At 34.4% G+C, this 27422-nt stretch overlaps 1 protein-coding gene across 2 annotated transcripts; it reads right to left on the reverse strand.

The window, feature by feature from the left end:
• Positions 1-870: 870 nt before the first annotated feature.
• Positions 871-27422, reverse strand: LOC115955328 (callose synthase 7). Of its 2 annotated transcripts, none has more exons than XM_031073420.1 (42): positions 27129-27422; positions 26943-27043; positions 26265-26377; positions 26067-26154; positions 25863-25973; positions 25580-25741; positions 24383-24469; positions 24159-24250; positions 23912-24035; positions 19900-20034; positions 19743-19819; positions 19572-19659; positions 19211-19333; positions 19008-19125; positions 18453-18784; positions 18261-18313; positions 18028-18088; positions 13907-13988; positions 13766-13815; positions 13562-13648; positions 13210-13314; positions 12885-12979; positions 12713-12794; positions 12461-12624; positions 12238-12361; positions 12009-12106; positions 11801-11900; positions 11560-11711; positions 11014-11123; positions 10801-10929; positions 10638-10706; positions 10321-10507; positions 10116-10227; positions 7994-8116; positions 7791-7909; positions 7556-7639; positions 5228-5340; positions 4924-5153; positions 3689-4486; positions 3560-3610; positions 3044-3229; positions 871-1304 (listed from the first exon to the last, which is right to left on the reverse strand). In XM_031073420.1, the coding sequence occupies exons 1-42, from the start codon at positions 27325-27327 to the stop codon at positions 1071-1073; spliced, it is 5748 nt and encodes a 1915-aa protein (XP_030929280.1). In that variant the 5' UTR covers positions 27328-27422; the 3' UTR covers positions 871-1070. The 2 variants fall into 2 exon arrangements, with proteins under 2 accessions (XP_030929280.1, XP_030929279.1); XM_031073419.1 differs by having other exon boundaries at positions 19211-19351.

Here is a 27422-nt window from a genome sequence, read left to right on the forward strand (position 1 = left end):
GAGTGGGCTAAAAACTAGGTTTCAATGAATTGGACAATGCTTGCAATGGACTAAAGATGGTAAGAAAGCAAGGAAAAACAATGAAAAAACAAGTTTTATGCAAAAAAATTCTTCCTCGGCAATGTTTGAGAAGAGTAGTTCTTAAATATATATTTATCTTAAACTTGATTACAATTACAGTTCTTAGTGCTACAGTGTTTTTTACTACCAATTCTCAGATGATTCCTTTGTAATGAGATTTTTCTTCTTTATATTACCCTCATTTGCTTTATCTCAGCCCTCCACGTGTAGATCAAATGGCTGGCTCTTATCCTTGTCCAATCAATGCATTCCTGAAGTTTTTAAAGGTAATTGTAAGACTGAACATTACTGTTCAGGTATCATTTCCACATTAATGCGGCCAGAGAGTTAGCTACAGAATATTTAATGCGGTGATAGCAGCTTTCCCTTAGATATTTCTTACCTTCCCCTTGTCTTATTCATTCATGATGCTTATCCTTACCATTAGAACTGCCTAGAATGTTGCTCTTGACAACATATCAACCCTTCTGACTTTTGCTCTGTTAAGTCGAAGAGGCATTTGTCCTCGGACCACCTTCCTGAACCCTCATGACCAATCACCTTCCTTTATTCACTAGCCTGCACTTCTATATCAATATTTACTTGTCCTCAGACTACTAAGTGTTCTCAGATAGGGCCCACGGCGCAATATACATTTCTAGGCCTATCCTCCCTACAACAGCAATTATTAATATGAGTGTAATAAGAGAACAAATCCATTAATGAATTAAGATACATTGAATTCCTTGTAATGAAATTTATGCCTAAAATGAATACATAATTGAAAAGTAAAGTAAAACGAAAAGAAACTAACAACATCAAACTTGGTTTGGGTAAAGATAAATAGGATAGGAATGTATGGTAACATTTCTTCTTGAAGAAAAAAAAAATTGCCACAATAATTTTCAAGGAAAGAATATTACAAAAATCACCAAATGTCATTTATAATATGGTTTCAAAGAATATGGTAACATTTGGACTGAGTATCGGTAAGGGAAATGCAAAAATCTTCATGCTGCTTTCTCCTTCCTTCCAGCAAGAATCATTGAAATCTGGAGGCCTCTACTAAATGCTTGATTGAAGAGAAGGCGTGTTTGGAACTCCGATACAAATGGGAACCAAGACAAAATGGCTGTCGGCATGAAGATTATCAGCCCCATTATGTACTCGTATGCTCTCCCTAGCTCCTTTACCGAGTCCCAAACTTTTAGCCACTTCAAGAATGGCCTGCATGCTTGCCCAATCTTGGATATACAAGATTAGGAAACAATGATTTAGTAAATCACAATTAATCAGTAGACAAATGTCTGTGTCCAACCTAAATATATTTCCAATAAATAAGTCGTTAAAGATCCTAAGCTGATATAAGAAATGGTCATGTAGTTTCAGAAAGAACAACTTTGAAAATGTGACAAATACTAACACTTTGTAGCAGTACAAACAGGAAATTGCAACTTCAACAAATTCAAAATCTAAGTCTAGTATTTTGGGAATTGTGGAACTTGCAAAGTAGGGTTGAATTCTCAACTTAGGAACCAGCATGAAAATATCACATAAATAATAGTAAATGAGTGGTGAAATAGAATCTTGGGCCAGAAAAAAATGATAACTTTCTTGGCCATGGCAATACATGAAAGAAAAAAAGTAGCATATGTTGTCATTAATGGATTATTCATAATAATTCTCAAAAAATAATTCGGACTTTTGCAACATTTAATTGTAATCTTTTCTTGATGAGGAGTTCAAAGACACTTTAGTCGTATGGGATAAGTCTTGATTATCCATTGCTCAAGGCGGTTTGGGCATTAGGAAGGTAGGGAGCTTTAATCAATCCTTACAGGGAAAATGGTTATGGCTCTTTGGAATGAACATATGCAACTATGGCATCAAGTGATAGCTTCAAAGTATGGGGTGGAAGGGGGTGGCATTTGAAACCAAGTAGAGGGACTCATGGCTGCAGCCTTTGGTGGAGTATTAGAGTGAGCTGGGATAGATTCTTCCAGCATGTAGCATCTGAGTTAGGAAATGGTACATGAGTAAGGTTTCAGCATGATCAATGGAGTGAACACCATTCTCTTAAGGATTTGTACCCTGATGTGTATGCATGCTATGCTGATAGAGATGCCTCTGTTTTGCATGTGTGGATAGCCATTCGTATGGAGGGATCAATGTTGGAATGGGTAATTTTACAGACTTACGTGATTGGGAGTTTAAGTTGGTGAATTCCTTTCTGGCACTTATTTACGCACAGGTGCCTAGGGGAGAGGTGTGTGATAGGTTGAGATGTCATTTAACTCACTTGGAAGACTATTTGGTGTGCCAGGGCCCCAAAGAGGGTGGAGAAAGATTGTTGCCTATGATAACCTTATCAACAGGGGTTTCTCTTTAGTTGGTTGGTATTGTATGAGTCAGTATAGTGAAGAAATGGTGGACCATTTGTTTCTCCATTGTGATGTTGCATATGCTTTTGAAGTGTAGGTTTTAGGGTGTTGCTGAAGATGATAACAGGCCAGTGTTTGGTGGAGAAATTGGTTTTGTGAAGCACCCTTTGGCTGTTTGGAATCTTACTCTGCTATGTTTGATGTGGATGGTGTGGAAGGAGCATAATAGCCACACATTTGAGGATAAAGAAAGACTACTGGATCAATTGGAATCCTTGTTCATTCGAACTTTGTTTGATTGGTCTCGCACATGGGATTTTAAAAATTGTAACTATATTCTTGAGTTCCAAGACTCACTTTGTTTTTATGTATACTTCTTTGTAATTTCTTTTAGCTACTCTATGTTCACCAATGTGAACATCAAGTAATCTCCTCTCTTAATAAAACACCATTACTTAGGAAGAAAAAAAAGGTCATTTTGAATAATATGCCAGTACAACAATGTTTGAAAATGGAACTAGTTTGGCTATAATGCTCTGCTAAATTAAGCTATTTTCAACAAGGCAGTATATTTTTAAGAATAGGACGAATTTTAAACTTACAAGAAGAATGGCCCATCCCGTGGGTGCGAAGGCAAGGATAGCAGCAAATAAATCTGATATAGTGAGCCCACATACAACAAATAAGACAGTCATGACTGACATGAAGCCAAGGAACAGGAGTGCTTTGAGAATCCTGAACATGAGTTGAAAGTCGGTACCAAATCTTCGCCTACCCATTGATACCATCTGACAGCAACATGGGAATAATAAAACAGAAAAATAACAGATGAATGAATATGTTTGTTCAAGATGAAATGAAATAAATAGAACACGCAAGAAAAAGGAAAAGTTGCACATGTTGTAACTGTAACCCACTTTTCTTTCCCTTTAATCAGTAACTCCGTTTTTAACAATAACCGGGTTAACAGAAGTCTAAACAACTCCTTTTAAGGTACTTTGAGACACATTTAATTCACATATTGTGCATTATTTTGAACATTCACTAATGCTAGAACATTTTCATTTAAGCTTACTTGGGATATATTAAATTCATATCAGTGAGTTCCATTTGCATACCTTTAAGACGATAAGAACAGTTGCCATAACTAACCAAGAAAGTCCATAAACCTACAAAGAAATTAAGTTAGTACCATACATCTAAACAGACATTGGTAGTCCACAAATATCGAAATTAAGAAATTTTACCAGCAAGCTCTTGCTGCGGTGAGCTATATCAAGGTGGTAGACAATTCCATACTGATAAACAAAGAAGCGAAATGCAAGTATTATCTCAAGTATTCTCCCCCTGATATTTGTGTATTTGAGGTGTTCCTGTTCTTCATCCCACCACGATTCCCAACTTTTGTCAGGTGCAATCCCAATACCACCACGATTTCCCATCCACCTCTTCCAATCTGTCCAATCATCTACTGTCTTTTGCCAGTCAAAACCAGATGGATTGAACACGAAAGGAGCAAACAACCAAGAAGCAACAAGAAACCACATAGAGAAAGTGATGAACAAAAAAAGATTTGAACTGCGATATGATTCTCCATAAACTTGATATATGATCAATAGAATAAACAGCTCTAACCCCTTCACAAAATGACTTCGTGAGTACAGCCTGTAGTTATCAGCAAACTTTGCATGAAAAACAACAAATCCTCGGCCAGTAGCTCGATATTTAGAACCTCCATGCAGGATTGTTCTTCCAAAATAATGTGCTTTTGTTCCAAGCTGGAATGTAAAGAATACAGAGGCCAGCTGTAGCTGCATGATGATAAAATCACCAAGGGCAGTGCGAAATCCTTTTTCCAGGCCAATTTCCATAACCATGGGCAGTACCAGCAATAAGCCCAATTGGAAAACAGACTGGGTGGCCAGAGCCTGTTCAAGGGCCTTGCTCTGTTGTATGATTGGATTTTCAAGGATCTCTCTCTCCACTCCACTCATAACCATGTACAAACGTCCATATAAAAATACATATACAGTAAGCACGGTCACCTGAAACAACAAAATGTCCAAATCAAGCCATAAAAGAATATTTCTAAATAATAAAAAGAGGTTTAGTGGAAAAACAATTATCTATGGAATGGTAAGTAATACAACAAACACATTTAGCCAAAAAAGAAAGAAAGAAAGACAATAAACACATAAATATTGGTTGGAGGACTCAAGTTGCAGTTGTAATATATATCAAGTTTTTACAGGCCAATCTTAAAAAAAAAAAAAAAAAAAATTATTGTTATATTAGCATCTTAGAAGGTAATTCTTTAAAGAATGTAATCATCTTAATTGAAAAAATCAAACCCTTTGTCCAAAAGTAACCTGGTGACAAAATTTGCAAGAACATTATACTCAAGTGTTAGTTAGCACTGTTTCCAAATATATTGGCATTCTAAAAAGAGATTATATAAAGGAAATTAATTTGCCTAACATACCATACTACTAAAATAGAAACCCACTGTTGTGAAGTAGAATGACAACATCCTATAGAAGTCAAATCGACGTCCAAGACGATAAACATCACGGCTAAGTGTCTGCTCTCCATTTCCATTTGCAACTTTAGCCTCAAAAAGGGATATTTGATTCATCCCCACATCACGGCCCTTGCCTACTTGGATATACTCATGATGTGTTATAAATCCCCCACGCATAGTTGAATTGAATCCTGAAGAGATCAGTCCAATTTAAGTGACCAGATAATAACAAGTACTCAGTCATCTTCTGATGAAGCAAAATTACCTGCAAATATATCCTCGCTTAAGTTAATTATTTTTGAAGCTTTACTTATGCCACCCCTTGTTATGTGGAAGATTCTGTCAAATATATCAGGATGACCATAATGGAACCGGACCCTGCAGAGTAAGGATGGAATTTAATAGGCAAATAGTAACATCCAGAAATAAATCAGCTAGCACTACACCTGAGTAAGCAATGATTTATGTAATTTGAACATTTGAAGATATTTTTTATGGTTGTATATAAATTAGAGAAATGATAAGATATAGTTATCAAGATCAAAGAATTATAAGGTACAGAAGCACATATATGTTATCAAGATAAAAGATACCAATATATTTCGATCATTATGCAGTGTAAAGATGCCTCGTGGAAGTTGATTAAGTCCATTGTATTTCTGATATAATTAAGTTAATTAAATGTATTCTTCTTGTCTGTCTAAACAAGGGCATTTGAGATAGGAGATAGGTGATGGGGGATACAAAATGCTCATGAGAAAGCAAGCTTAAAAACCAAGTAAATCTCAAAATTAGCTTAATTTTGATGAGGCCTAATTAGAAACATCTGTAGGCTATCCTGATTACTACAAAGTCCTATTTTTCAATTTTGTTCGAGTTTTTGTTAAATTTCGTTGATGTTAACCTAAGCTGTTTTTCTTTTTCAACTTTGGTAATTCCTCATTCTCCACAAATCTCAGGATTTGGCCAGTGAATGTTATGTCCTTTCCTTTTGGCTGCTCTTCCTGGCTTGGATGTGATTGATGTATCTCCGGCATGCCTACTCACACCAGATCATGCCTAGAATCAATTGAGTGTCTCGGTGAAACGCTGCCCTCACAATTCTTTGCCCTCTGGAATGATCATTGATCCTCAATTCCTCACCACTCCAAACTCCATGATTGATAAAAGCCTATCCCGTTAGCATCACCTTGACACCCTCCATACATGACTTAATAAACTGTTGATCCAGTGGTTGCGAGAATATCTCCACCAGCATTGAGTGAAGTGGTGAAGCTCCTTCCTTCCCTAGCAGCACGTTGTGCATGCGGTTCTTTCCCCTCTCAAAGATCCACAGCCCATATGTTCTTCCACCCTCCTCCAATATGAACTCAAACAATTTTGACTCAATGTAGAACAAATTCGATCCTTCACATGAGCCTTAATCCATAATAAATCTGTTTTTGAGTTAAGAGATCTATGGCTAATTTGAGGTAGCTGAGCGTTGTCTATGTTGACTCCTACATTTAGGAATATGTAAAGAAAGTGAGCCACTAAGATAAATAGTCGGATCCAAACCCATTGGTTTAAACTTTTTGGCTGGAGTAGTGTCCAAAAATGCATATCAAAAGACTCTTAGTAAAGCTCCCTAGGTGTCTCTCTCCCTCAACAAAATGGAATCACAGCTAATGGTTCAACTTCTGATTAAACAAAGGTCTTGGTATTGATGCATTTGGTAGGCTTTGTTGAGAATGTGAGAAGAATTGTGCTTGATGCCCTGCATTTGGTGCAATTCATATGCGCATTGCACTCAGGGAATTGTGAAGGACTCACACATGAGGGGAGTTAGGTCAATTTGGTAGAGAGTGATGCAGCTCTATTAAGTGCTTACGTGTCTACCTAATGTAGCAGCCTGTCCTTGCCTTGGCCAATTGTGTTAGTTTTGATAATCAGCTTTAGTTATGTGATATGTAAGCGGATATGATAAGCTAGGGTTTGTATTGTAACTGAATCTTGATTGAAACAGCAAGTTAGATAGAAGATAGGGCAGTTAGTGTAAGTTCATTACCTTATTAGTTAATTAGAGACTTAGCCAATCAAATGACTGCTTTTGTAACTAGCTAACCAACTCAAACAGCTTGCTTATGTACCATACAAATAAGCAAGGCTGCCCTTGGGATATACTAGTTGAATTTGTGAATGAATAAATTCTATACCCAAGAGGTATTCTTTCCAAGAGTGTCTGTTGAACAGCTAGCCTAACCTTCCATTCTCTAAGTAACTTAGCATTCCAAACAGCAAACAATCATCCAATACCTTCCATGAAGAGTCACATAGGGGTAGATTTCTTGTGAGTGCATGTGAACGTTGAGATATAAGTAAAGAAAGTGAGTAAATGATATAAATAATTGAGCCCAAACCAATTGGCTTAACATTTGGGTTAGAGTGAATGAGTGATGTCCCAACATATACATCAAAGGGTTCTTGGTGGACTCCCTTGGAGTCTCTCTCTCCAACAAGTAATTTAAAGATCAAGTCAAATGCAAATACTATTGATAAATTCATATAAAATCACATAAGCACTCAGTCGATTTCCTGAAAACTTAAGACTTACCTGAGAGGATTTGCCAAAATTCGCTGCCCAATAGTTACAAAACTAGTCTCCTGATTGGACATGAACCATGCAAGTGATGAAACACTGTAAAAAAAGGGGGGGGGGGGGGGGGGATGAAGATGAGCATATATACTAATAAAAAAAAAAATGTTACCCTACAGAATGAATTTCTGCATTGCCCTTACCACTCATTAAGATCCAATCTATAATTAGACATATAATAATAAAGGCTGACCTTCCAGTGAATATATGCTCCCTGAGTCCCAATATTGTGGGTTTCCGTTGGCTACGCCGTTTTTTTAAGAATTCTTCTAACACATTTCTCATTTTGAAAGCTTCTTCAAAGTAATTATCCTTGGGGGGAAAAAAAAGACACGGTAAGAAAACACAGTAGGTCACCTTATAATGTAATATCAAATAGCGGAGATGGGAAGCTACCTGATTCATGTCTATCGTTTGCAGGGCTTCTCCTCGAGTAAAGATGATGGCATGATTTTGATTTTCAGGTTTCCCTTCACCAACATCTACTGGACGACCTGGAAGCTTGATGCGGTATATTTCCTATTAAGGTTAGAAAGAGCATATTTATTAGTAAAACATAGGTGAAATGAACATACAACTTTTTGGCATTAGAAAAAAACATATATCTACAATTGAATATTAATTGGATATTCGAGAAGCATGATATCAGTTAGTTCCTTTCTCACAGAAGTAAACATTAAAAGTACTACATAGAAAGAATGTATAAATCATATACTGACTTGTTGCGTTTGGCTAGGATCATTTGCTGTTTGCTTATTTGTTTAAAGGTGAGACAAGAAGTAGCCAACTTAAAGTCACTTTTCTTTTGACCTTTAAGCAAATAAGAAAGCAGCAATAAGCTAGCCACACACACAAGGCTTACTGTACAGGAGCCTAGCCCAAAAGAAATAAACTAATGGCTCTAACTAAGCTCAGGAGAAAACAAATATACAAAACAAATGTATCATAACAGCTGCACCAAATAAAGAAAATGTCTTACTAGTATAAATATTTTTCTTTAGGTAAAGTTGCAATAGAGCCAGGCCCTTTACCTCCCTCATGGTTATCATCTGGAACATATGATCCTACTTTGTCCAAATGCATTAGAATCATTGGAAGAGCAACATTGGGGAAGGATCAGTGGGATCGCACCAATCTTACCATCCAAGCATTTATAGGCCTTTTTTTTCTCCAGGTTAAACAAATCTTAGACTATGCTGACTGGGTTTGAACTATTTATGAAATTTGACCCAAGAACAATTCGATAAACATTTCTTAACTTTACCTGTGGTTTTCTTCTTGAGCTTCTTCTACCTTTTCTTTTCTTTTTTTTTTTAAATAAATTCATTTTCACTTTTCCAAACCATAGCAGGATTTTGTAAATGGGTTTGACCAAAACTCTTTAATTCAGAGTTGATTTTTTTTGTGGGTTGGGATAATTCTACGTTTATATCTAAATGCATATAGAATATATAAACTTATTCATGGCGACAATACTAGAAATGTTATTTAGTTGACTCAATAATGAAAATAAAATTTGACTGGCTCCTTAGGTCTTCATTTAGATCAAGAAATATATAGGTGATCACAAATTTGATTATGCTGCTATTTTCCCACTAATTTTTTTGTGTTCTTTTTTCCTTATAAATTTTAGTTTAAGCTATTTCAATCAAAATTTTCTGGTAAATTTTTTTTGGAAACCTAAAGAGTGTAGTTAACTTTAATTCTTTTAGATATTAGCTTATTTTGGAGTTGCAACTTGGATCTTGGAAAGCATTTTCCTTTACTTATGTATTTGTAGTTTGGTACTTAGTTCCTAACTAAAAATTTTTTTAGAGAATTTTTGTTTTGTTTTTCTTTAAAAAAAAAGAAAAAAGAATATTACTCTAGTTAATAGAAATGTAGTCCTATATAGAATAAAAAATTACACTATATTAAATTTTGACTTTTATGAAAGGACAATTTTAGTGATTATTTAACATACATAATCATTACTAATGTTCTTTTGTCTTTAGTTTTGATGAAAACTAGGATCATATGATCCACAATTCAATTCTACGATCAGATCTATAAAGTCCTTCCATTCAACCCATGTAGGATCCTAATTTTAACAACCTTGTGCAAAGGCATGAAGTTGGGAATTATAAAATATAGCAGGGCCTTACAAACAACTCTATCCCTAAATAAGAGACAAATAAGAATAACACAAGCCATTGTTAAGGAATGAATGACAAACAAATCAGCCAAACAATCATATACACAAGGAATTTACTGACTAGATCATGTGCTACAATAACATTACCCAATTAAACTGAGATTCAAGGAACATAGACTTTAATTTGCTTCATTTCAATTGGATTATTGGTATGACACATTCTAATTAGTTTTTTTTTAGTGGAGATTACTTGTATATATGCCCAATATCACATGCAGCTTGAACAAATGATACGCCTAGTAGGGGTAACCACTTAAATTTAATGCCTTCAGCCAACAAACAGAATATAAAGACATCAAAAATAAATAAATTATTCTTGCATACCTCATCTAGCGTCTCCCCTCCCTTGACAAGAACAGAGTAATACAACTTCTGAGATTTTCCATTTACTGTCTCCTCCCTTTCATCTATGTAAGCAACACGTAGAGATGGATTCCTAAAAAGAATTTAAATATTTCAAAGATGTCATTCACGTTTTGGATCTATTTGAAGAAGTATTAATGTTTAATGAATTGTAACAGTGACTCACTTCAACATCAGATTCAGAATATTAATGTAACAACTTCTGTCTCTAGGATCATCAGATTTTTTCTGATTTCCATAAATCTGGCAAGAAACAACATATGTAAACTTCAAATCAGCCAGGGCTTGTGCACGATCTTGAAAAGCCGTATGATCAGAAAATGACTCAAAGTTCCGATAGCCAAGAAGAATAGCTGCAAAGAAAACAATGAATAGATCATCAAAAATGTCTTGCCATAGCATTAACATTTAAAATATGTTGCAATCAAAATTTGAATGAATTAGTTTACAATTAAATATGTATCTGTGACAGAAAACACTGACCTTCATCGTCAGCGAATTCCAGGAAGCATTGAAGTTCCAGAGCCCGCTTATAGTACATCATCCCTCTCACTGGCACAAACACATTGATGGAGGTGCAAAGAATAAGTTGGATTCATAAACAATTATGGTTAAGGACAGACCACAAAATTCATCATTATCAAACCTGTTCTAGCAAGTGTCTGCCCCCTGTAAGATACCCAGAGACGAATGAACTCCATTTTTTCTTTCTCATTCTCCTCTTTGGAATCTTTTATAACATCTTTTATGCGTTCTAGGAAATTGGTCCATTCATCTAGTTTGTGACCAGATAGGCAGTTCTAAGTTTACAGCTGTCATATAATAAAAAGTATAACATAGCAATGAAATTGAAACTAACCAGGATATATTTTTTGAAGGTAGAACAAAGTTGATATCCCATCCTCATTTTCCTTCTTTAGTTCATCTTCAGAATAAAGTACATCTTCTTTGAAATATGGAGTTAAAACACTAGGCCATAAATCAGAAAAAAAAAAAAAAAAAAATGTCATTGGAATAATAGTTTGAGAATAGTTGGTAATCTACCAGCTGATCTCCACACAAAAATTTGTAGATAAGGGCATGCAAGAATTCATATGCTATCAAGTAACGAAGCGAAGAGTGAATCGTGAAGTAATGAAAAAAAAAAAAAAACCAAATCTATAATTCAATAATAACATATTAGCACGAGAACCATATTAATCCTTCAATTTATACCAAGCTGCAGTAATTAGTCACAAATGATTTAGGAGTTAGTTTTTGGCATCATACCATATTCTTTCCATATTAGAAACAATGAATCTTTTTTTTAAAATTGTTTGTATTTTTTCCATTTAAATTCCTTTTTTTTTTTTCTTTTTTTTCTTTTTTTCTGACAATTTTTTTTTTTTTGTTTTCAGTGACTAACCTAAAGGACAGCATGTTTTCGACTTTGGGAGCTTTTGGCATATTCATAAATAGGGAGTTGGCAAAGAAGGTAATGCGTCGGCGAGCCTCCAAGTTCTGAGGCACATTTATGGCAGACTCCTTGACGGTCAAAAGCAAATGAAGCCTAACGACCTATAGAGAAACATAAGAGATAAATAACAAAGAAGATCTTAGATAAAATAGTAAACATTTTTAATTGCAAGTGTGAGCGCAAGGACTACCTTCTCCTTCCATGATTTGTTTTGCATCAGTTGGAATTCTAGCCTTTCAAACCTTTGCTCTGTCTTACCATCTTCAGCATGGTGAGTGCTTTCAAGGATTCTAAAATGGAACAGAAAATCCAACAGTATACCGGAGTCATGAAGGTTCATTCTAAAGTTAAAAAACAACAATTATGTCTCCACTAAGTATACGTTTCTCACTACTTACTTATGACCATCAATCATAATATCCTGTGTAATAATCTCCATAATGTCCTGGAGGACATTGATTATTTGAGGCTCAGAAAAATGTTCACTATCTGCTAGCTGTCAATTTACAAACATAATTAGCAAGAAAGTAAGAATTAACGAGTACAATGTCCATACTATGTCAGTCAGTTCAATGATGAAGTTTTCAACAATTAAAACAATAGGGAAACATAAAGGATGAATGTTACCAAGAGCTTTAGAAATTTCTCCAACTTCTCACTGAGCTGAGGCAGCTCACTCATCTTGAAACGATTTATAAATCTGCCCCGCTCTATACTCTGTTCTACTTCATAACATATATTCCTTAGAATCCTGATTCACAATAAAAATTAAGACATCATGAGTCTTGCAAGGTCGCCTCTAAGATTATTTAGACCATTCAAGCTGGTAATGCAAATGATTCTGACTTACATCTTATCTGATTCTAATTCCAGAAGGGCATATATAATATCTCTGAGTGTCTCATAGCATTCAATAACTGCTGAATGCATATAATCATCACTTGTAATCTTCCGAAACAAATCAGCATCATCCTTCCCTTTAAAATCTTTTGCCATGTCTAATGCTATTGGAATCTACCACATGTGAGAAAAAAAGTGCGTAAATAACAAAAATGTTGTGTTCAATATTAAAATTAACACAAGTAACATGAAAAGAATATACCTTACTAGCAAGCAAAAAAGGAGGCCACTGCACAACAGATACCTCACTTGAAGAATATGGAACAAGCAACAAGTCTCTGTCCCTGAATGATTAAAAGTCAAATAAAACAATTAGAGATATAATATGATTCATTTGATATAAAATGAATTACTGGGAAAGCAGCAATCAGAACCTATTGCTTATAAGGTCTTCCATTCGCATTGAATATATGAATTCATTCCACACTTGAGAAAACTTGGCAATGGCCTTCCGGGGAAAGAGGTTCTCCTGCCATGACAAAGTTTAGAATGTAGCAAAAGACAATGAAGATGAAAGACAACAGGTCAAACATATAAAGATTGATCAACACACCTGCATAAATTTTCAGATCACATAGGTGTGAAGCTTTATTTGTATTAGGTAAAAAACAAATTTATATTTCAAACATAATTTACTGAAGTTTCAAATACTAAAGAACTTTGAGCAAACATTACAAGATTGATTAAAGTTGAAATTACCTTGTTTTCCCTTTCGGATTCATCTTTGGCTGGTGGTGCAAGACGATTTTTGAAAGCTGAAGGCACAGCTTCAAATCTGGATCGCAACATCCCAAGTGTCCGTATCTAACAAACATCCAATGATATAAAGTAATATTCAGGAAGAGAACCATTAATACCAAAGTGAAGCCAAATGGCAAGGTTCTCATTCGGTGGGCATCAGAGCATTGATTAATCATAGAAAAGGGCTGAATTCCGTTCCCTTTGGCTTTCAGGACCATAGGACACAAACATCTTGAGTTCTGTTCCCTTTCTTTTTTCTTTTTTTATATTTATTTATCAGAGAAAAGGGAAAAAAAAAAATTCCACTGACCTCACCCAAATGGCTGAAGGCTCCATGAATTCCACCAAACAGAGTAGAATATATGGCATACCATATTTGTGCATCCATAAAATAGACCTATATGGCAAAACAACTTAAAATAATGGCGTATACAGTATTATAATGTAAAGAACAAAGATACAGCATACTGACTTAAAATTTATTTCAAGGAGAGTTTGTCTTGGATCCACCTACCAGGACAATTGGAGCCCATATTGCAATAACAATGCCCATATTATGTGTAACTACAGCACAGTTTCAGATTGTGACTTAGCACAGTCTACAACTTCAAATATAAAGAAACTAGGAAGTGCAATAAGAAGGTTATTATGTTACCATTTGGAAAGAACTCATGCCACTGATAGTTATCGATTGGAATGTCCATTATCAACTTTGTTGGTCCAACTAGTGGCAGTATCTATTGACAGAGCATATAAAGGGATCTTAAACAACCTGAATTCCACATATTCTCAAAGAAACAAACTAGTTTCCATATAATGGAACAGCATTTTAAAAAATTAACAGTAAAAAAAAGATTCCTTTTTTTTTTCTTGGTCTGAAGGGAATCTGATTATTAAACCCTGATTTGTGTAGAATTAGCTGCATTAGTTCATCATTTCAGCATCCAGTAGTCAATAGGAAGTAAAGGAAGTTTAATTGTATATTAAATGTACATGTACAACTTCTCCCATTTCATGATTAAAAGAACTAATTTCTTGTTATAATATTATTAGCCTCCAAGTGGAAGTCAATCTTTAGAATCTTCTCTTTTATTTTAAAATATTGAAAAAAAGAGAAAAAAAGAGACTAAAGTACACTTTTGGCACTTATAGTTTGGGGTTGTTTTCATTTTGGTACTTTATGCTTAAAAATTATCATTTTGGCTCTTCAAGTTTGATTATGTTTTCATATTTTCCTTGCCATCCATTTCCATTTGTAATCTAGTGACGCTTGGCATTATATGAGTGATGTTTATTAATGGATAACCCTTATCTGGCACTAATAGTTAGATTACCAACATAAATGAATGGTAGGGCCAATATGTAAACGAAATCAAACATGAGGGCAATATGAAAAATTTTGAAATGTAAAAATGACTAAAGTAAAAACAACCCCAAACTTTAAGGGTCAAAAGTGTTGTTTAGTCTTCTATCATTAACACATGTTTCATATGAATTTGCAAAAACCACACATTTTTACTTAAAGTCATTTTTTAAGCGGTAACAAATATTTTTTTGGATAAATAAGGACCAGTATGTATAAAAAAAAACTACTTTATGCAAAGGAGCACAAATTAAAACCAATAACAAAATTTAACATGTAATTCATTATGTGATGTAGTTCACTTCTAAAGCTGGCTGTTACTGGTGCTTATGTTGTATGATAAGTAGTTCATTTTTACCTTTAATAGCCTTTACCACTTGTAACAGAAAGTTAGCTGATAAGTTGTTAGTGATAAGTGCAATAGCCTATTAGTTAGTTAGAGAAGTTTTTTAGGCTTTGGCCAATCACATGGCAGCCACATGGTGGGTTCTTGTAACTAACTCAGTAGCTTGCTTATGTAACTATAAATAATCAAGGCTGCCCTCATTGTAACTAGTTGAATTTGAATCCAAGAAATATTTGCCTATGAGGTATTATTCCAAGAGTGTGTCTCTTGAAGAACTACATCATTTTTTCTTTTCTCTAAGCAACTTAGCTTTCTAAAACATCTTTCGTTTTCACCATTTTTTTTCCTCCATCATTAATTGCCCTTATGTGTATACACTAGTAGATCTCTATTGGGAAAAAACGGCAGTAGAAAAAAAGTAGAGCAAATGAAGGATATAAGAGAAAAAGGAAAGGGGAAAAAATGGAATGAAAAGCTTTATTCTGATACACAAATGAGGACATGTGACGCTGAGTCCATTCTCTCTCACTAGTTCTTATGGCTAGAAGTTACGTGATGTTCTCTGCATATCTTGCCCCTTGTTTTTTCCCATTATACTATCTGTTTCTATTGAAAGTTATGAAAAAAAAGTAGGTAAACCAGTTTATTCTCATTCTAATTCTCCATTTGTTTGGCAAAAAAATAATAATAGTTTCCTAAGGACGAAAACATTTTCTGGAAAAAAGATTGTTGTCCTCTATTTGGTTGCAGCTTTTAAAATGATCTTGAAAACATTTTTATGTTGTTTGTGACGTAGGACAAATTGGGAATTTGTCTAGGTGTGTTTGTGGTGAATAAAGGTTAATTTTAAAGAGAGGGTTCAAGGTGGTTTGATAAGTTATTTGATGGCTATTTGGTAGAATAAAGGATGTAGGAAATTTGGGTTTTGACAAGTAAAAGAAAGGGCTTGAGGAATTTGTCTATGTATGGTTGTGGACCTGTGGTGGGTTAAGGTTTAGGAGATTTTTTAGAAACAAATTTAGTGTTTTTGAAGAAAGGGTTAAAAAAGGTGGTTTGATGAGTTATTTGATGGCAATTTAGTAGAAGAAAGTATGGTGGAATTTAGGGTTTTGATAGGTAAAAGAAAGGGATTGATTTGGGTTGTGAGGAAGAAGAAAAAGAGAGATTGTTATGGTGTTTGGCTGTATGAACACTACCTTAAGAAAGAGATAGAAGAACCCAAAAGGCCAAAGTGCCTCTCTGCTCTTAACACTCAATAACTTTATTAATCAACTCTAACTTTTTTGTGTACAATAAAACAATTACATAGAACCTACTTTTAACTTCTCATGGTAGAACTAGGACTTCTACTTTGACTAGTAAACCAAAACCCATTTGAATTAAACCAAAGCCCATATATTAAAACTCATTAATAAAAGGAAACCCATGGCCCATACCCAACAAGTGTGAAATTACTAAAATACCCTTGAATGTAGAATAAACAAACAAAATATAAAAAACCTAATTAACTACTATGGACACATATACTAAAATACCCTTGACTCTAGAATTAAAAAAGAAAAAAAAAAAAAAAAAGACCTTATCATTTGTTACTTTTTAAATCTAAAATAAACATAAATTATGTCCAAATATAAAATATATATACCTAAAAATAAATACTAATTAATTAATTGTCGTATTCTAAACGTGTCGTATCCTAGTTTTTCAAGAAATGTCGTGTCGTTGTACTACGTATCGTGTCCATATCCTTGCTACATAGCTTATTAACTACCACGAACACTCATCCTTGGGCTTTGCCTTAGCCTTAGACTCCCAAAGAAGATATTATTTTCTAACCATGATATGGTTGCGCCATTAGTTTAACTCAAATGGAAAATCGTTAATATTTAGTATGATGGTGGTCAAAGTAGTGCTGGTGTTGGCGGCACAAAGGAATGGAGAAGATGAGGGCACAAGGGAATGGCAAAAAAAGGTGTTCGGCTTCTTAAAAGAAAAAAAAAAAAAAAATTTCTGCCTGTTTTTGGTTGTTTTTCATTGACCAACACATCTCTCACACCAAATACTAGAAAATACGAAAACTATTTTCCAGAAAATGTTCTCTTCTGAAACAAATGGAGCATATTATATGACATTCTTTGCCATGTTTGCATACTCAGTCTTTAAGTTAGGGCTATATGATATTCATTGCATATTAAAATTATAATTGATGTGGGACACCTGGGAAGGTAGTTCAATGCTGTCTACAATTGATTACATGGTAGGCTAAGGATGATGATATTAATGTTAGAATTTCGACACAGATGACAGGATTATGAGGCTTTTGAAGTGACTTGGAAATTTGTTAGACAAGTTGAATAAGGTGGAATTCGTCACAAGACTCTCAGGGCAGAATCATTTCTTTCTTTTTGCGCCCCACAGGAAAAGTTAAAGGGGGTGGGGGGTTAGAGTTGGTGGGATTGAGGACATGGTATCAGCAATATGAGGCCCAAATGCATAAATCAATTGCCTAATCAACTGCCGTCTGCTTCAGCATCTCCTTGTTAGCATCGGCTCAAAGTCAAGTTGGATTTTCTATTTACTGCAGCTTAAGCTGTCAAACGTCCTAAAGCACTTGATTCATCATCTTAGCCATCTCGGTAGCATCTGCAGCTTAAGCTTCCAAACATCCTAAAACCCTAAATTCCCAATTTTAGACATCCATGTAGCATGAAACCAAGGGCACTTTATATGTCTTAAGTACAAAGTTTTACAAAGTTTGTAAAAATTGAAATTTTAATCATCTTCTACCTAAGCAGAAGGTATACAATTAACATCTTGAAAACTCAGCCAGCATGTCTAGAATCCAAGAATACTGCTAGGGTTATGCCTATATGGCCTATGTTAATACATGCACAGACGTATGTGTATACACAAATGTACATTTAAGTTTGCATGTGTGTATTCTACATGCAAGCATGTATACATATGAGTATTTGTGTTCATATAAATGCATTTGAACTAAGATTAAAAACAAGATAGAATCCCTAAGGACATTGAATCAAACAACAAATATTTAAGGAATATTCACCTCCACATAGTAGCTAAATGCAAGCTTGCTGATTAACAGCATAATCCAAAACAGTGTATACCTAAGTATAAGAAGATGGAATTCTGTTAATTGAAAAATCCATCTCCAAATCAAAGCAGAAATAATAGACCAGATTTTAAAGGAATAGCACGAAATAGGGATAGAAAAGCTCCTTTGAACTAATCCATGGAGATAAGAAAAAAGAAAAAAGAAAAAAAAATCTTTTTTCTTACTTCAGCAGAGAGAACATATCCTCATGCATGCCCCTTCCTATATAAAGTTTTGGCTGCAAAAAAAAAAAAAAAATCAAAATAGGCAAAGAACACTCAAAAGAGAGATTGAAAGGGGGGAAAAAAGGAGACAGCAACAAAAACAACAAGAAGCAGAAAACATAAGTCAAAAGTGACAATGTCAGACGTGCTTGCCTGAGCCCACCACATAACAAGAGTGATAATCCGCCAGTTTGAACGCTCCATGTGTCTCCGTAAAGGTGGAAGGAAAAACAGTAAAGCAGAGAGGATATTGGGTATCAAATAAAGTGCAACAGCATAATCATAAAATGAATGATTCCTCCAATCCCCAGCCCAGCTACTGAAAAATTTCACCAATCCTGTTGGGTTCTGCACAGAACTGGAATAACCAATTGGCAGAATCACAGCCCACGCAGCTGCTACTGCAAACTTCAGAAGGTATCGTAGTATTTGGCTGAATTTCAAACTCTTCCAGGCATTCCAACTAAGAACTATATCCAGAGTGGCTGCAGAGCAGATATAGAGAAGATGAGAGAGCATCATGAAACCCCAGTCAGCCCCCTAGAATGACATTCAAACAGGATATAGATGCTATTTTAAAACTAACTGCTGCACTAATAACCAATACAACAGTTTCAAATAGTTATAAAAATATAAGACCTCTATTTTGTAAACGTCCACCCAAAGTGCTACCAAAGAATTAGCTACATGGAGAAATAACACCAGTACCTTGGAAAAGATTAAGAAAAGCAGAAGTAATGAAGATGCTCAAAACACTTCTAAAGACAGCTGCATCGAAAAAAGCAGCAAGAGATCCAGACGGACTCCATGCAACAATTAACATTGCCTGAAAATCAGAACTAATTCAGATAAGTATATTCCAACCAGAGAAGAGTCAAAAAGTAAGAAAAACTTTTTAAATAATAAGCTACCTGGAAAGCCAATATAAAAAATATCCACATTCGATTAAAACTTCTGTAAAGGTGCAAAAATGTGCGGACTTCTACGAAATTTGTTTTAGGCTTTCTCTTTCCAGCAGCAGCTTGATTAACTCTCTGCCAAATACAAATGAACTTTGACAATTTTCTTTTAGAAAAAGCCTACGCTGCACACACATATGCAAATCTATGTTGTATGTGTAAGGACTTGCATGCACACAATAATGTCCAACTCATTAAAATAGGACAAGAATGAAAATAATTATTTCATAAAATACCATAAAATATACAAAAACATGACTTAATTACAAGTTATTAACTAATTTAAAATAATTAAAATAAAAAAGATAAGTACCTCATTTGCAGGTTGCACTGCATCTGAATGAATGAAAAAATCTGCTTTGGGGTTCATTGGCCACCCTAGCTTTAAACACCTATCAGACCTAGAGAAAAGGAATATGTTTTTTTTCAGCTATTTAGTATCTGTCAGAAGTATGAAACAGAATAAAAAATTCAAGAAACTCACCAGAAGTACTCATTTAGATCATCATAATTTCTCCATCCTGAATGGCTTGCCTTGCCTCCTTTGTTTCTCTTAACTTCCTTTTGCATTGAATGGAAGTCAAATTTCAGACTGAAACATGTTGCAAAAACTAATGCAGGCAGTACAAGATCATAATTACCCTGAGCAAGACTTGGTAGATAGGGGCTATAACGTCCCTCAAAAAAGATTCTTCATCACGAGCTGCTTCTTGATATGTTTCTCCACTAACAGGGTGGAGATTGCTAAATAATACCCCATGTACCTCGTGTGCCATCTTATGCAATTATAAAACAAGAGTTATTTTCCCATACGAATTTTTTTTGAATCAAATAAAATTATGATAAAATGATAGGTATAAGATTATTACTTTATATTACATAAAGTTGTCTATATTCTTAAAAGAAGAAAGATTAGTGGACAATTTATATACACAACCCAGAAAATAAATCGGTATCTAGAAAAGAAGAGTAATGTAATTGTTTTTACTAAGTATGTGGTTTATTAAAACATATTTGTCGGGAGATTGTAAATAAAATTATGATGCTATTTACAATATCCAACCAAATCAAAAGCAAAAAAATTTGCTCTATTTTTGCTGTAACATCATCTAATTGTAGATTTGCAATTTCAATTGTCAAATATGTGAGAATTTGAATAAACATATTGAATTTTTTAGGTTATGTGCACCATAATCTCTTTCTCTCTCTCTCTCTCAAAAGTCATACTAATCACATTTGCACAATACCTCAAAAGGGAACAATGATCTCATGCAATTCAAATCCACACAATCTTGATATGGTATCACAATTTCCTCCACTCAAATCCTTAATGCCCTTATCAAGGGAACTTGCCTTGTGTTGCAGTAACTACAAGTTGTATGATATTCTTAGGTTGACTCTGATGCCATTTGTATTAATCTAAGGACATACTAGCCACATTTTTCGATACACCAAAAGAAAATATTCACAAATAGGGCTCCCCATACCCATTTATATAACTCTAATCAACTTAGCATGTGCCTGATATAGGACTCCACATACACCCATGCAATGGCCTCACACACAAAATCCTAATCGATACCTCTCTCTCTCTCTCTCTCTCTCTCTTAATGTGAAGAACATAATCATCAATGTTAAACACGATCATCAATGTTATATGGTGAAAGATTTCCAGCACTCAAAGTTGCTAGTTGGAAGTCTTAATTTATATGAAGTTCATATTAGTAATTTATTGGAGAAAGAGTTTTAGTTAGTACTTCCTTTATTGAATGATAAGAAACAAGTTTTGTTAATACTTACTTTAGCAATTTCTTGTAAACTTAATGTATTTTGTACAATATCATTAACCAAAATTTTCTCACCCATTATCTTCCTTTCGCACTTAGCTAGTCCATGTTTTTGTTCTTTTGAGGTTCATTTACTAGGGTTTTAATGCGTGGTTAGAACCCATTTGGTTTAAGGACTATGTTAAGTCTTAGAAGGTTTTACCTATAAAAGAGATCGCAGTTTTTTCAATAACTATCCTAAGGTAGCGAAATTCCTTGTCACATAAGTTCCATCCTGCATGAAAGGTGTAACAATATGGGCATTGTCGCAGAAGGAGACTTGGTGATGTAGACATGTTTGTGATATAAATAAATTTATATTTTTTTGATGCAGTTATAGTTTCGTTTAATTTATTTCTTAAGTTAAGTAATAAATCAATAAAAATAAATTATCAACAATTAGCACCATAAAAAACAAAAAAGGAAAATCCAATTAGAGAAAGAAAATGAAAAAGAGTGAATGAGTGATGCTGTTACAAATATCATCATATAGCTTTACAAATTGATATCTTTACTTTCAAATTCAAAACAAAAAAATAATTAAAATTTTATTTATTATATTGTTGATACTAACAATGTCAATTTGTAAATCAGTACGGAATTTTGTAGGCAAACTAGATAACATACTTTTAAGTAACATCAATCTACCACCCTTTGATAAATACAAGTTCTTTCACCCAGCCAACTTCCGCTCAGTTTTTTCTAGAATAGGATTCCAAATTGAAGGTGATTTATGAGAAGCCCCCAACGGCATACCAAGATAAGTCATAGGCAAAGTCCCATCCTACAAACCAAAATCTCTACCCCCAACTGAATTTTGTTGTGTTGGGTTTTTACTTACTTAAGCGACAAAATTGGATATTAATGGAATTCCAAATTTTGATTCTCTTTATTTTTCTTTTCTTTTTTATCGTATCTATTTTTTTGTGGCAAATCTATTTGTCTGCCTAGAAAATAGAGGAAAATAAAGGACTTCAAATTCTAGGCCCTACAGTAGAGTGGCGTTAGAGTAGAGTACTCTACAATCTACATTCATTTATTAACTTCCGTAACATCCATTTTTCTTATCTTTACTCAGTGGCCAAACTAGTCATAAATGAAAACCAAAAATTGAAATCCCTAGTCTCACAGTCACATTAACAAATTTGAATCTAACAAAACATGCACAATGAATCAAATCTTTCAGAAAAAATAATTTTCGCTTGTCAGTTCAATTTAAGTGTAATTTGAGTTGGTTAGATTTGATTTTTGCATTTTGAATTTAAGAACAAAAAACAGGGCCTAAACTCAAAACTTAGCACAACAAAAAGACCCTATGAACTTCACTATTCCCTGGGATTGGCTTTGGGACCTTCTTGCACAACTTAGGTGGAGGGTAAAGAGAGCCTCCTTCTGGGGTCCAAGTTGTTAGTGAGATTCTAGACTCCTTCAATTAATTGGCATTTCTTGTTTAGAACTGATAAACTACCACATGTCCAAAAACTTAAGTTGTTAGGAAAGGGTGAATTCACCCATTTGACTATTATTCTAACACTTCCACCCAGGAGTAAGAACTCCCCCATAATAAGTGAAGCTGTTAGGAAAGGGTGAATTCACCAATTTGACTATTACTCTAACACTTCCCCTCATGAGTGAGCACTCCCCCTTGATAAGTGAGGCTCAACGTGTAAGATTTTTAACTTTTTAAATGGGAGGTAGAGCATGATTTTAGGTAGGATAGAATAAAGGAAAAGAATTCATGTGGCTAACCTAATCTAATCTATAGATGATCCATAACTGACCCCAAATTTTGGGATTAAGGTTTTTTTGTTGTTGTAAATGGGAGGTAGAGCAAACAAAGATTTTGAACTTAAGACCACCTACTTTGATGCTATAATAAATACAATTGTCCCAAAAAAAGAAGAAGAGTAATTTATCATGGTATTAGACAAGGTGGTGTTGAATTCAAACCTTGTCTCCACTCTATCTCCCATATATTAAAAAAATGTTATAAATCCCACATGTCGAACCCAACCTATTAAAGGGGAATGCGATCCCATATGTTAAGGGGAGTGTTAGAATAACAGTTAAATGATTCAATTCTTTCCTTCCTAATAGTTTTAAAGTTCTAAGTGTTAATTATAAATTTTAAATAAATAAATAAATAAGACAAAAATTGTTCTAAGTGATTGGGACAAGACAAGAACCCCGTAGCTTAACTGGCATTTCTTAGTATTTTCAACAAAAACGTCCAGGGTTCAAATCCACCCTCTCCCAACTTTTGAATTATCCATAAAAAAGGTGTTTGGGACAAGCGTAAATGCTTGATTTGTGCTGCAGCTATGTTGGATGTACGGACCTTGGTGCAAAACCAGGTTCCTTTCCATCTAATATCTCTCCATACTTTCTACATGCTGTGTTTTAGCCTCCAATAAGTATTCCCGTCACAAATACAACCAAAATCCTAATTTTAGTCACCTGTGAAAGTTTCCTAACCTGGAATCCTCAATTAGCTAGGGAAACTATCTACCTGGTAGTTTAGTGCTGAAATTAAAAAAAGCTCATGCAACAGATTGGTATCAGAGGATATGTTCTAAGTTCTATGTCAATCTCTAATGAATTGAATGCATAAGGATAAAGATAATATAATAAGTTGATTTATGTAGAGCTAAGCAATGGCAAGAACAAAGATAAATCTCACAATTAAAAGAATAAATAATTAAAAAAATCTAAGGATTCACGATAACATTAAAGATAGTAATAATAGAAGCTTTGTTAGTCAGCTAGTGCAATTAAAGAAACAATATGATAGCATAATGGAAAATGTATACTTGAATAAGAAACATACATTATGGAAGATGAAGCAAAGGCATTCAGGCATGAATCTGACATTTGAAGCTTCACCCCATATGAGAAGATAAAGTCCAATATAAATAAGGTCTACCTGCATTGTGTCACAATTTCGAGGAGTCCTGTAAAGTGCACACAGGAAAAAAAATATGTAAGTGCTAATGTGGTAAATATGGTTTGGTACCAAGTCTAATAGAATTGTAACTTTTTAGGCTTATGATCTGGACAGCAAAAAAATCACTTACTTATTCTTTTTTTCAACGCGCAAATAATTACACCATGAAGTATAATTCTTGAAAATCTTCATCTTCAACTTCTGTACAGTGGCACTATCCAGCTGCAATAAGCTTCTTATCAATCTTTAATATATAATCACATAAAGATGAAACTTAAGGAAGTTACTGACAAATAGAGAGAAATGAAAATCAAATAAAAGGCATTCCACAGCAAATAGTGATTATGATTTTACCTCTGTATGATCACTTTCCTTCTTCCGTATGAGCATATTGGCAAGGAGCAATATTAGATGTTCCCTCTGGTTTGCTACATTCCCTTTCTTCATGCCCCAAAAAGATCCAAAAAAACAAAAAACTAGTCAGCTGTACTGATATTTCCCGCATAAATATTTCATATGATTGAATAATATAACTAGTAGCACAATAGAATGAAGGATCATTGCTAAAGTCACCCTCAAAGGTATAAGATCCCAGATTTTACACAAAGAAGGAATTAAAGTAAGTGGTATAGGTTCCTCAGATATAAGTCCTTAGCAAAGGAAAACATTAAAACTTCATTTGTGTCAATGTGTGTGTGTGTGTCCACACTCCTACACTCTTGAGAGAAAACCCTTCACATTCCAAGGATTTGAAGAAAACAACAATTTACTAGTTGTATTTCATATTTCCTTCAGAAGAAATATCATTTTAGTGGAAACAAATTTAAAAACACTTGTGGGACTTCGAGTCAAAATCCTTGAAAAATGCAAAAAGAAACCCTTGAATTGCTTGGTTAGTTTCTGGATTTAGTTAACAGAATGCATTAAATTCTATAAAAGGTTGGAAGGGACAATTGAGAGGCAGGTCATGTTTTAGTGTTAAATCTAGACCCTTCTTAAGTCTATCTTTGTGTGTGCTGTAATCTGTGACAGCAGACATTTTTTTTTTTGAAGAGGTGACAGCAGACATTAAATCAAGATTCTTTTGCTTTTTTCATTGTTCTCTCGTACTTTTCACAACATGTAATGATATACATCGTTTGCCAAGATAACTAAGTTTCTTTTAAGAGACCTTAACATAATCCTACAAGAGGGTCAAGAGGACAAGCAAAAAGTTCAATTTCTCCACCACACAAGTTCCCTGTTATTCAGCCTCTCTAATAGCTTCTTTATTAGTTTAAAATAATAACAATAATATATATATACATATATATATATATGTGTGTGTGTGTGTGTATGTATTAATGAAGAAGTTGTGGTCCAGTGGTATAAGCTGCACCTCCATTGAGGGAAATCCAAAAACCAGGATTACAAATTCTTTTTAGCAACTTAAATCTGGTGCAGTGGAAGCCTGCACAATGGGCCATGCTTAGGGTAGGCTTACCAGCCTATGGCAACTAAAAAGTAGATATGAAATAAAATTTAAAAGGAGACATTCAAGACACGTCTTACCTGAAATCCAAAGATTGATGAAAGCCAATCAAGTATGTCATTGATAGATTTAACCCTCTCTGCCGACATTACTGGACTGTCATCAGGGCCACCGTGAGACACACGGATTCTAGGCATTGGAAGATTGTCCACATTACGTAGTGCATTAAGTGCTGCTTTGATCTATATCATTATTTAAAAATAAGAAGGAAGAAAGATAACTAAGGTGAAATTGAAGGATTAGTTAGAACTGGTCTAATGAACACAAAAATAACCAAGATTACATAAGCTGCATTTTAATTACCTCCGGAAATTCCATGATTGGTGGTTTAATCCCAACTGCATACAGTGGAAGAATGTTATAGTGTTCATACTGTTCCTTCTTCTTGTCAACATCTCTGGCATATCTTTCTGTCTGTGATGACAAAATCAATATTTTCAGTATTTTCCACACCAAATGGGTACTAAAAGAATTCCTGTCAGGAAACCAAAATTAGATAAACAAAACCTTTTCATCAGTTCTTCCATGAGGTACAACTGTCTTCAGCACCTCATACAATACTGATGCAATCTGAAAAATCTTAGCCATCTCCTCCCTTCATCAGTTGAAAAAATAAAATTATAAAAAATAATAATAATATTTGAATAATGTGCTTAACAAAAATTTAGGCATGTTAACAGTTCAAACTTCAAAATCAAGCCTCACGGTTTTTTTGTATGTTCGCTGCCTACGATATTTTCCTCATAGAATTTCTGGTAAAACAACTGAATTTCTTTTGGATCGTTGTTTGCAAGGATACACACCGTTTCCTCTTCTTCCTGCAAAGGAGATTTTGAAAGATTAAAAATAATTTTCATTCACAGTTAGAACCTGTGAAATAAAATATGGAGTTTAGTCTTCACAGTCATAAAGTTTTATCTTTTAAAAGTTGTGAAAAGGCTAAAATTATTTTTCAAATTTCAATTGAAGTCAATTTTCATCTTAAAAATTGCACGCTTAACACTTTTCATAAAAGTCAACGGTGTAAATCACATCAGATATGGTATTCAAGCTAGCTTAAGGCATGAACAAAACAAACACAAAGAGTTGCAACCTCTTACATTATAAACTATATGCAATAAGAGAGATATGGACAATTATGCAATAAGATGTTGAGATTAACAATAATAACAACAACGCGACTAAAAAAGTAACTGCCAATTAACTATCATGAACATCCTGTAGCTATTATTAAATTAAAAAAAGGTATTACAGAGAATTCAATTTTATATGTCTGTAGTAGTAGAAATCACAGTACCGTATTACAGCAACAACTAATAACACTCTCAAAATATATGTCATGAAACGCGGAAATCGGAATGAAATAGAATTATAGAGAAGTACCGTTTCAAGTCTGTGCAAGAGATATGTCTTGAACTGGCGAACACCGCGTCCAGTTGAATTTTGATCCATGTAATGCGCCTTCTCAAACGCATGGAAGCGGCCTAATTGAACAAACAAAAAAAAAATCAGAATATATTTTGAAGAAATTAAAGGCAAAGAAAGAAGGAAGGAATGGCTGTTAGTTACAGAGATAAGCGACTCTGGGATTTAGGGGCTGGATCTCATTGGCGACGCGGAGAATAGGGATGATAGGGGCTAGGGAGGAGGGGACGAGCTCGCTGTCGATCACTTTCTCATCGTTGTTTTGGAGATCCACCATACGCGTCGGCGCCCGTGTGACCCTCCGAGATTGCGACGGCTTCAAACCGCTGCTCGTACTCGCCATCTCTCAATCCAATCAATTTGTTCTTTTCTCCAATTTCGATCTTCTTCTTCTTCCTCGAGTTGAGAGAAAAAAAAGGAAGTGATAGAGAGTTGTAA

This window comes from Quercus lobata, chromosome 8, assembly GCF_001633185.2.
Source record: "Quercus lobata isolate SW786 chromosome 8, ValleyOak3.0 Primary Assembly, whole genome shotgun sequence".
Taxonomy (NCBI): domain Eukaryota; kingdom Viridiplantae; phylum Streptophyta; class Magnoliopsida; order Fagales; family Fagaceae; genus Quercus; species Quercus lobata.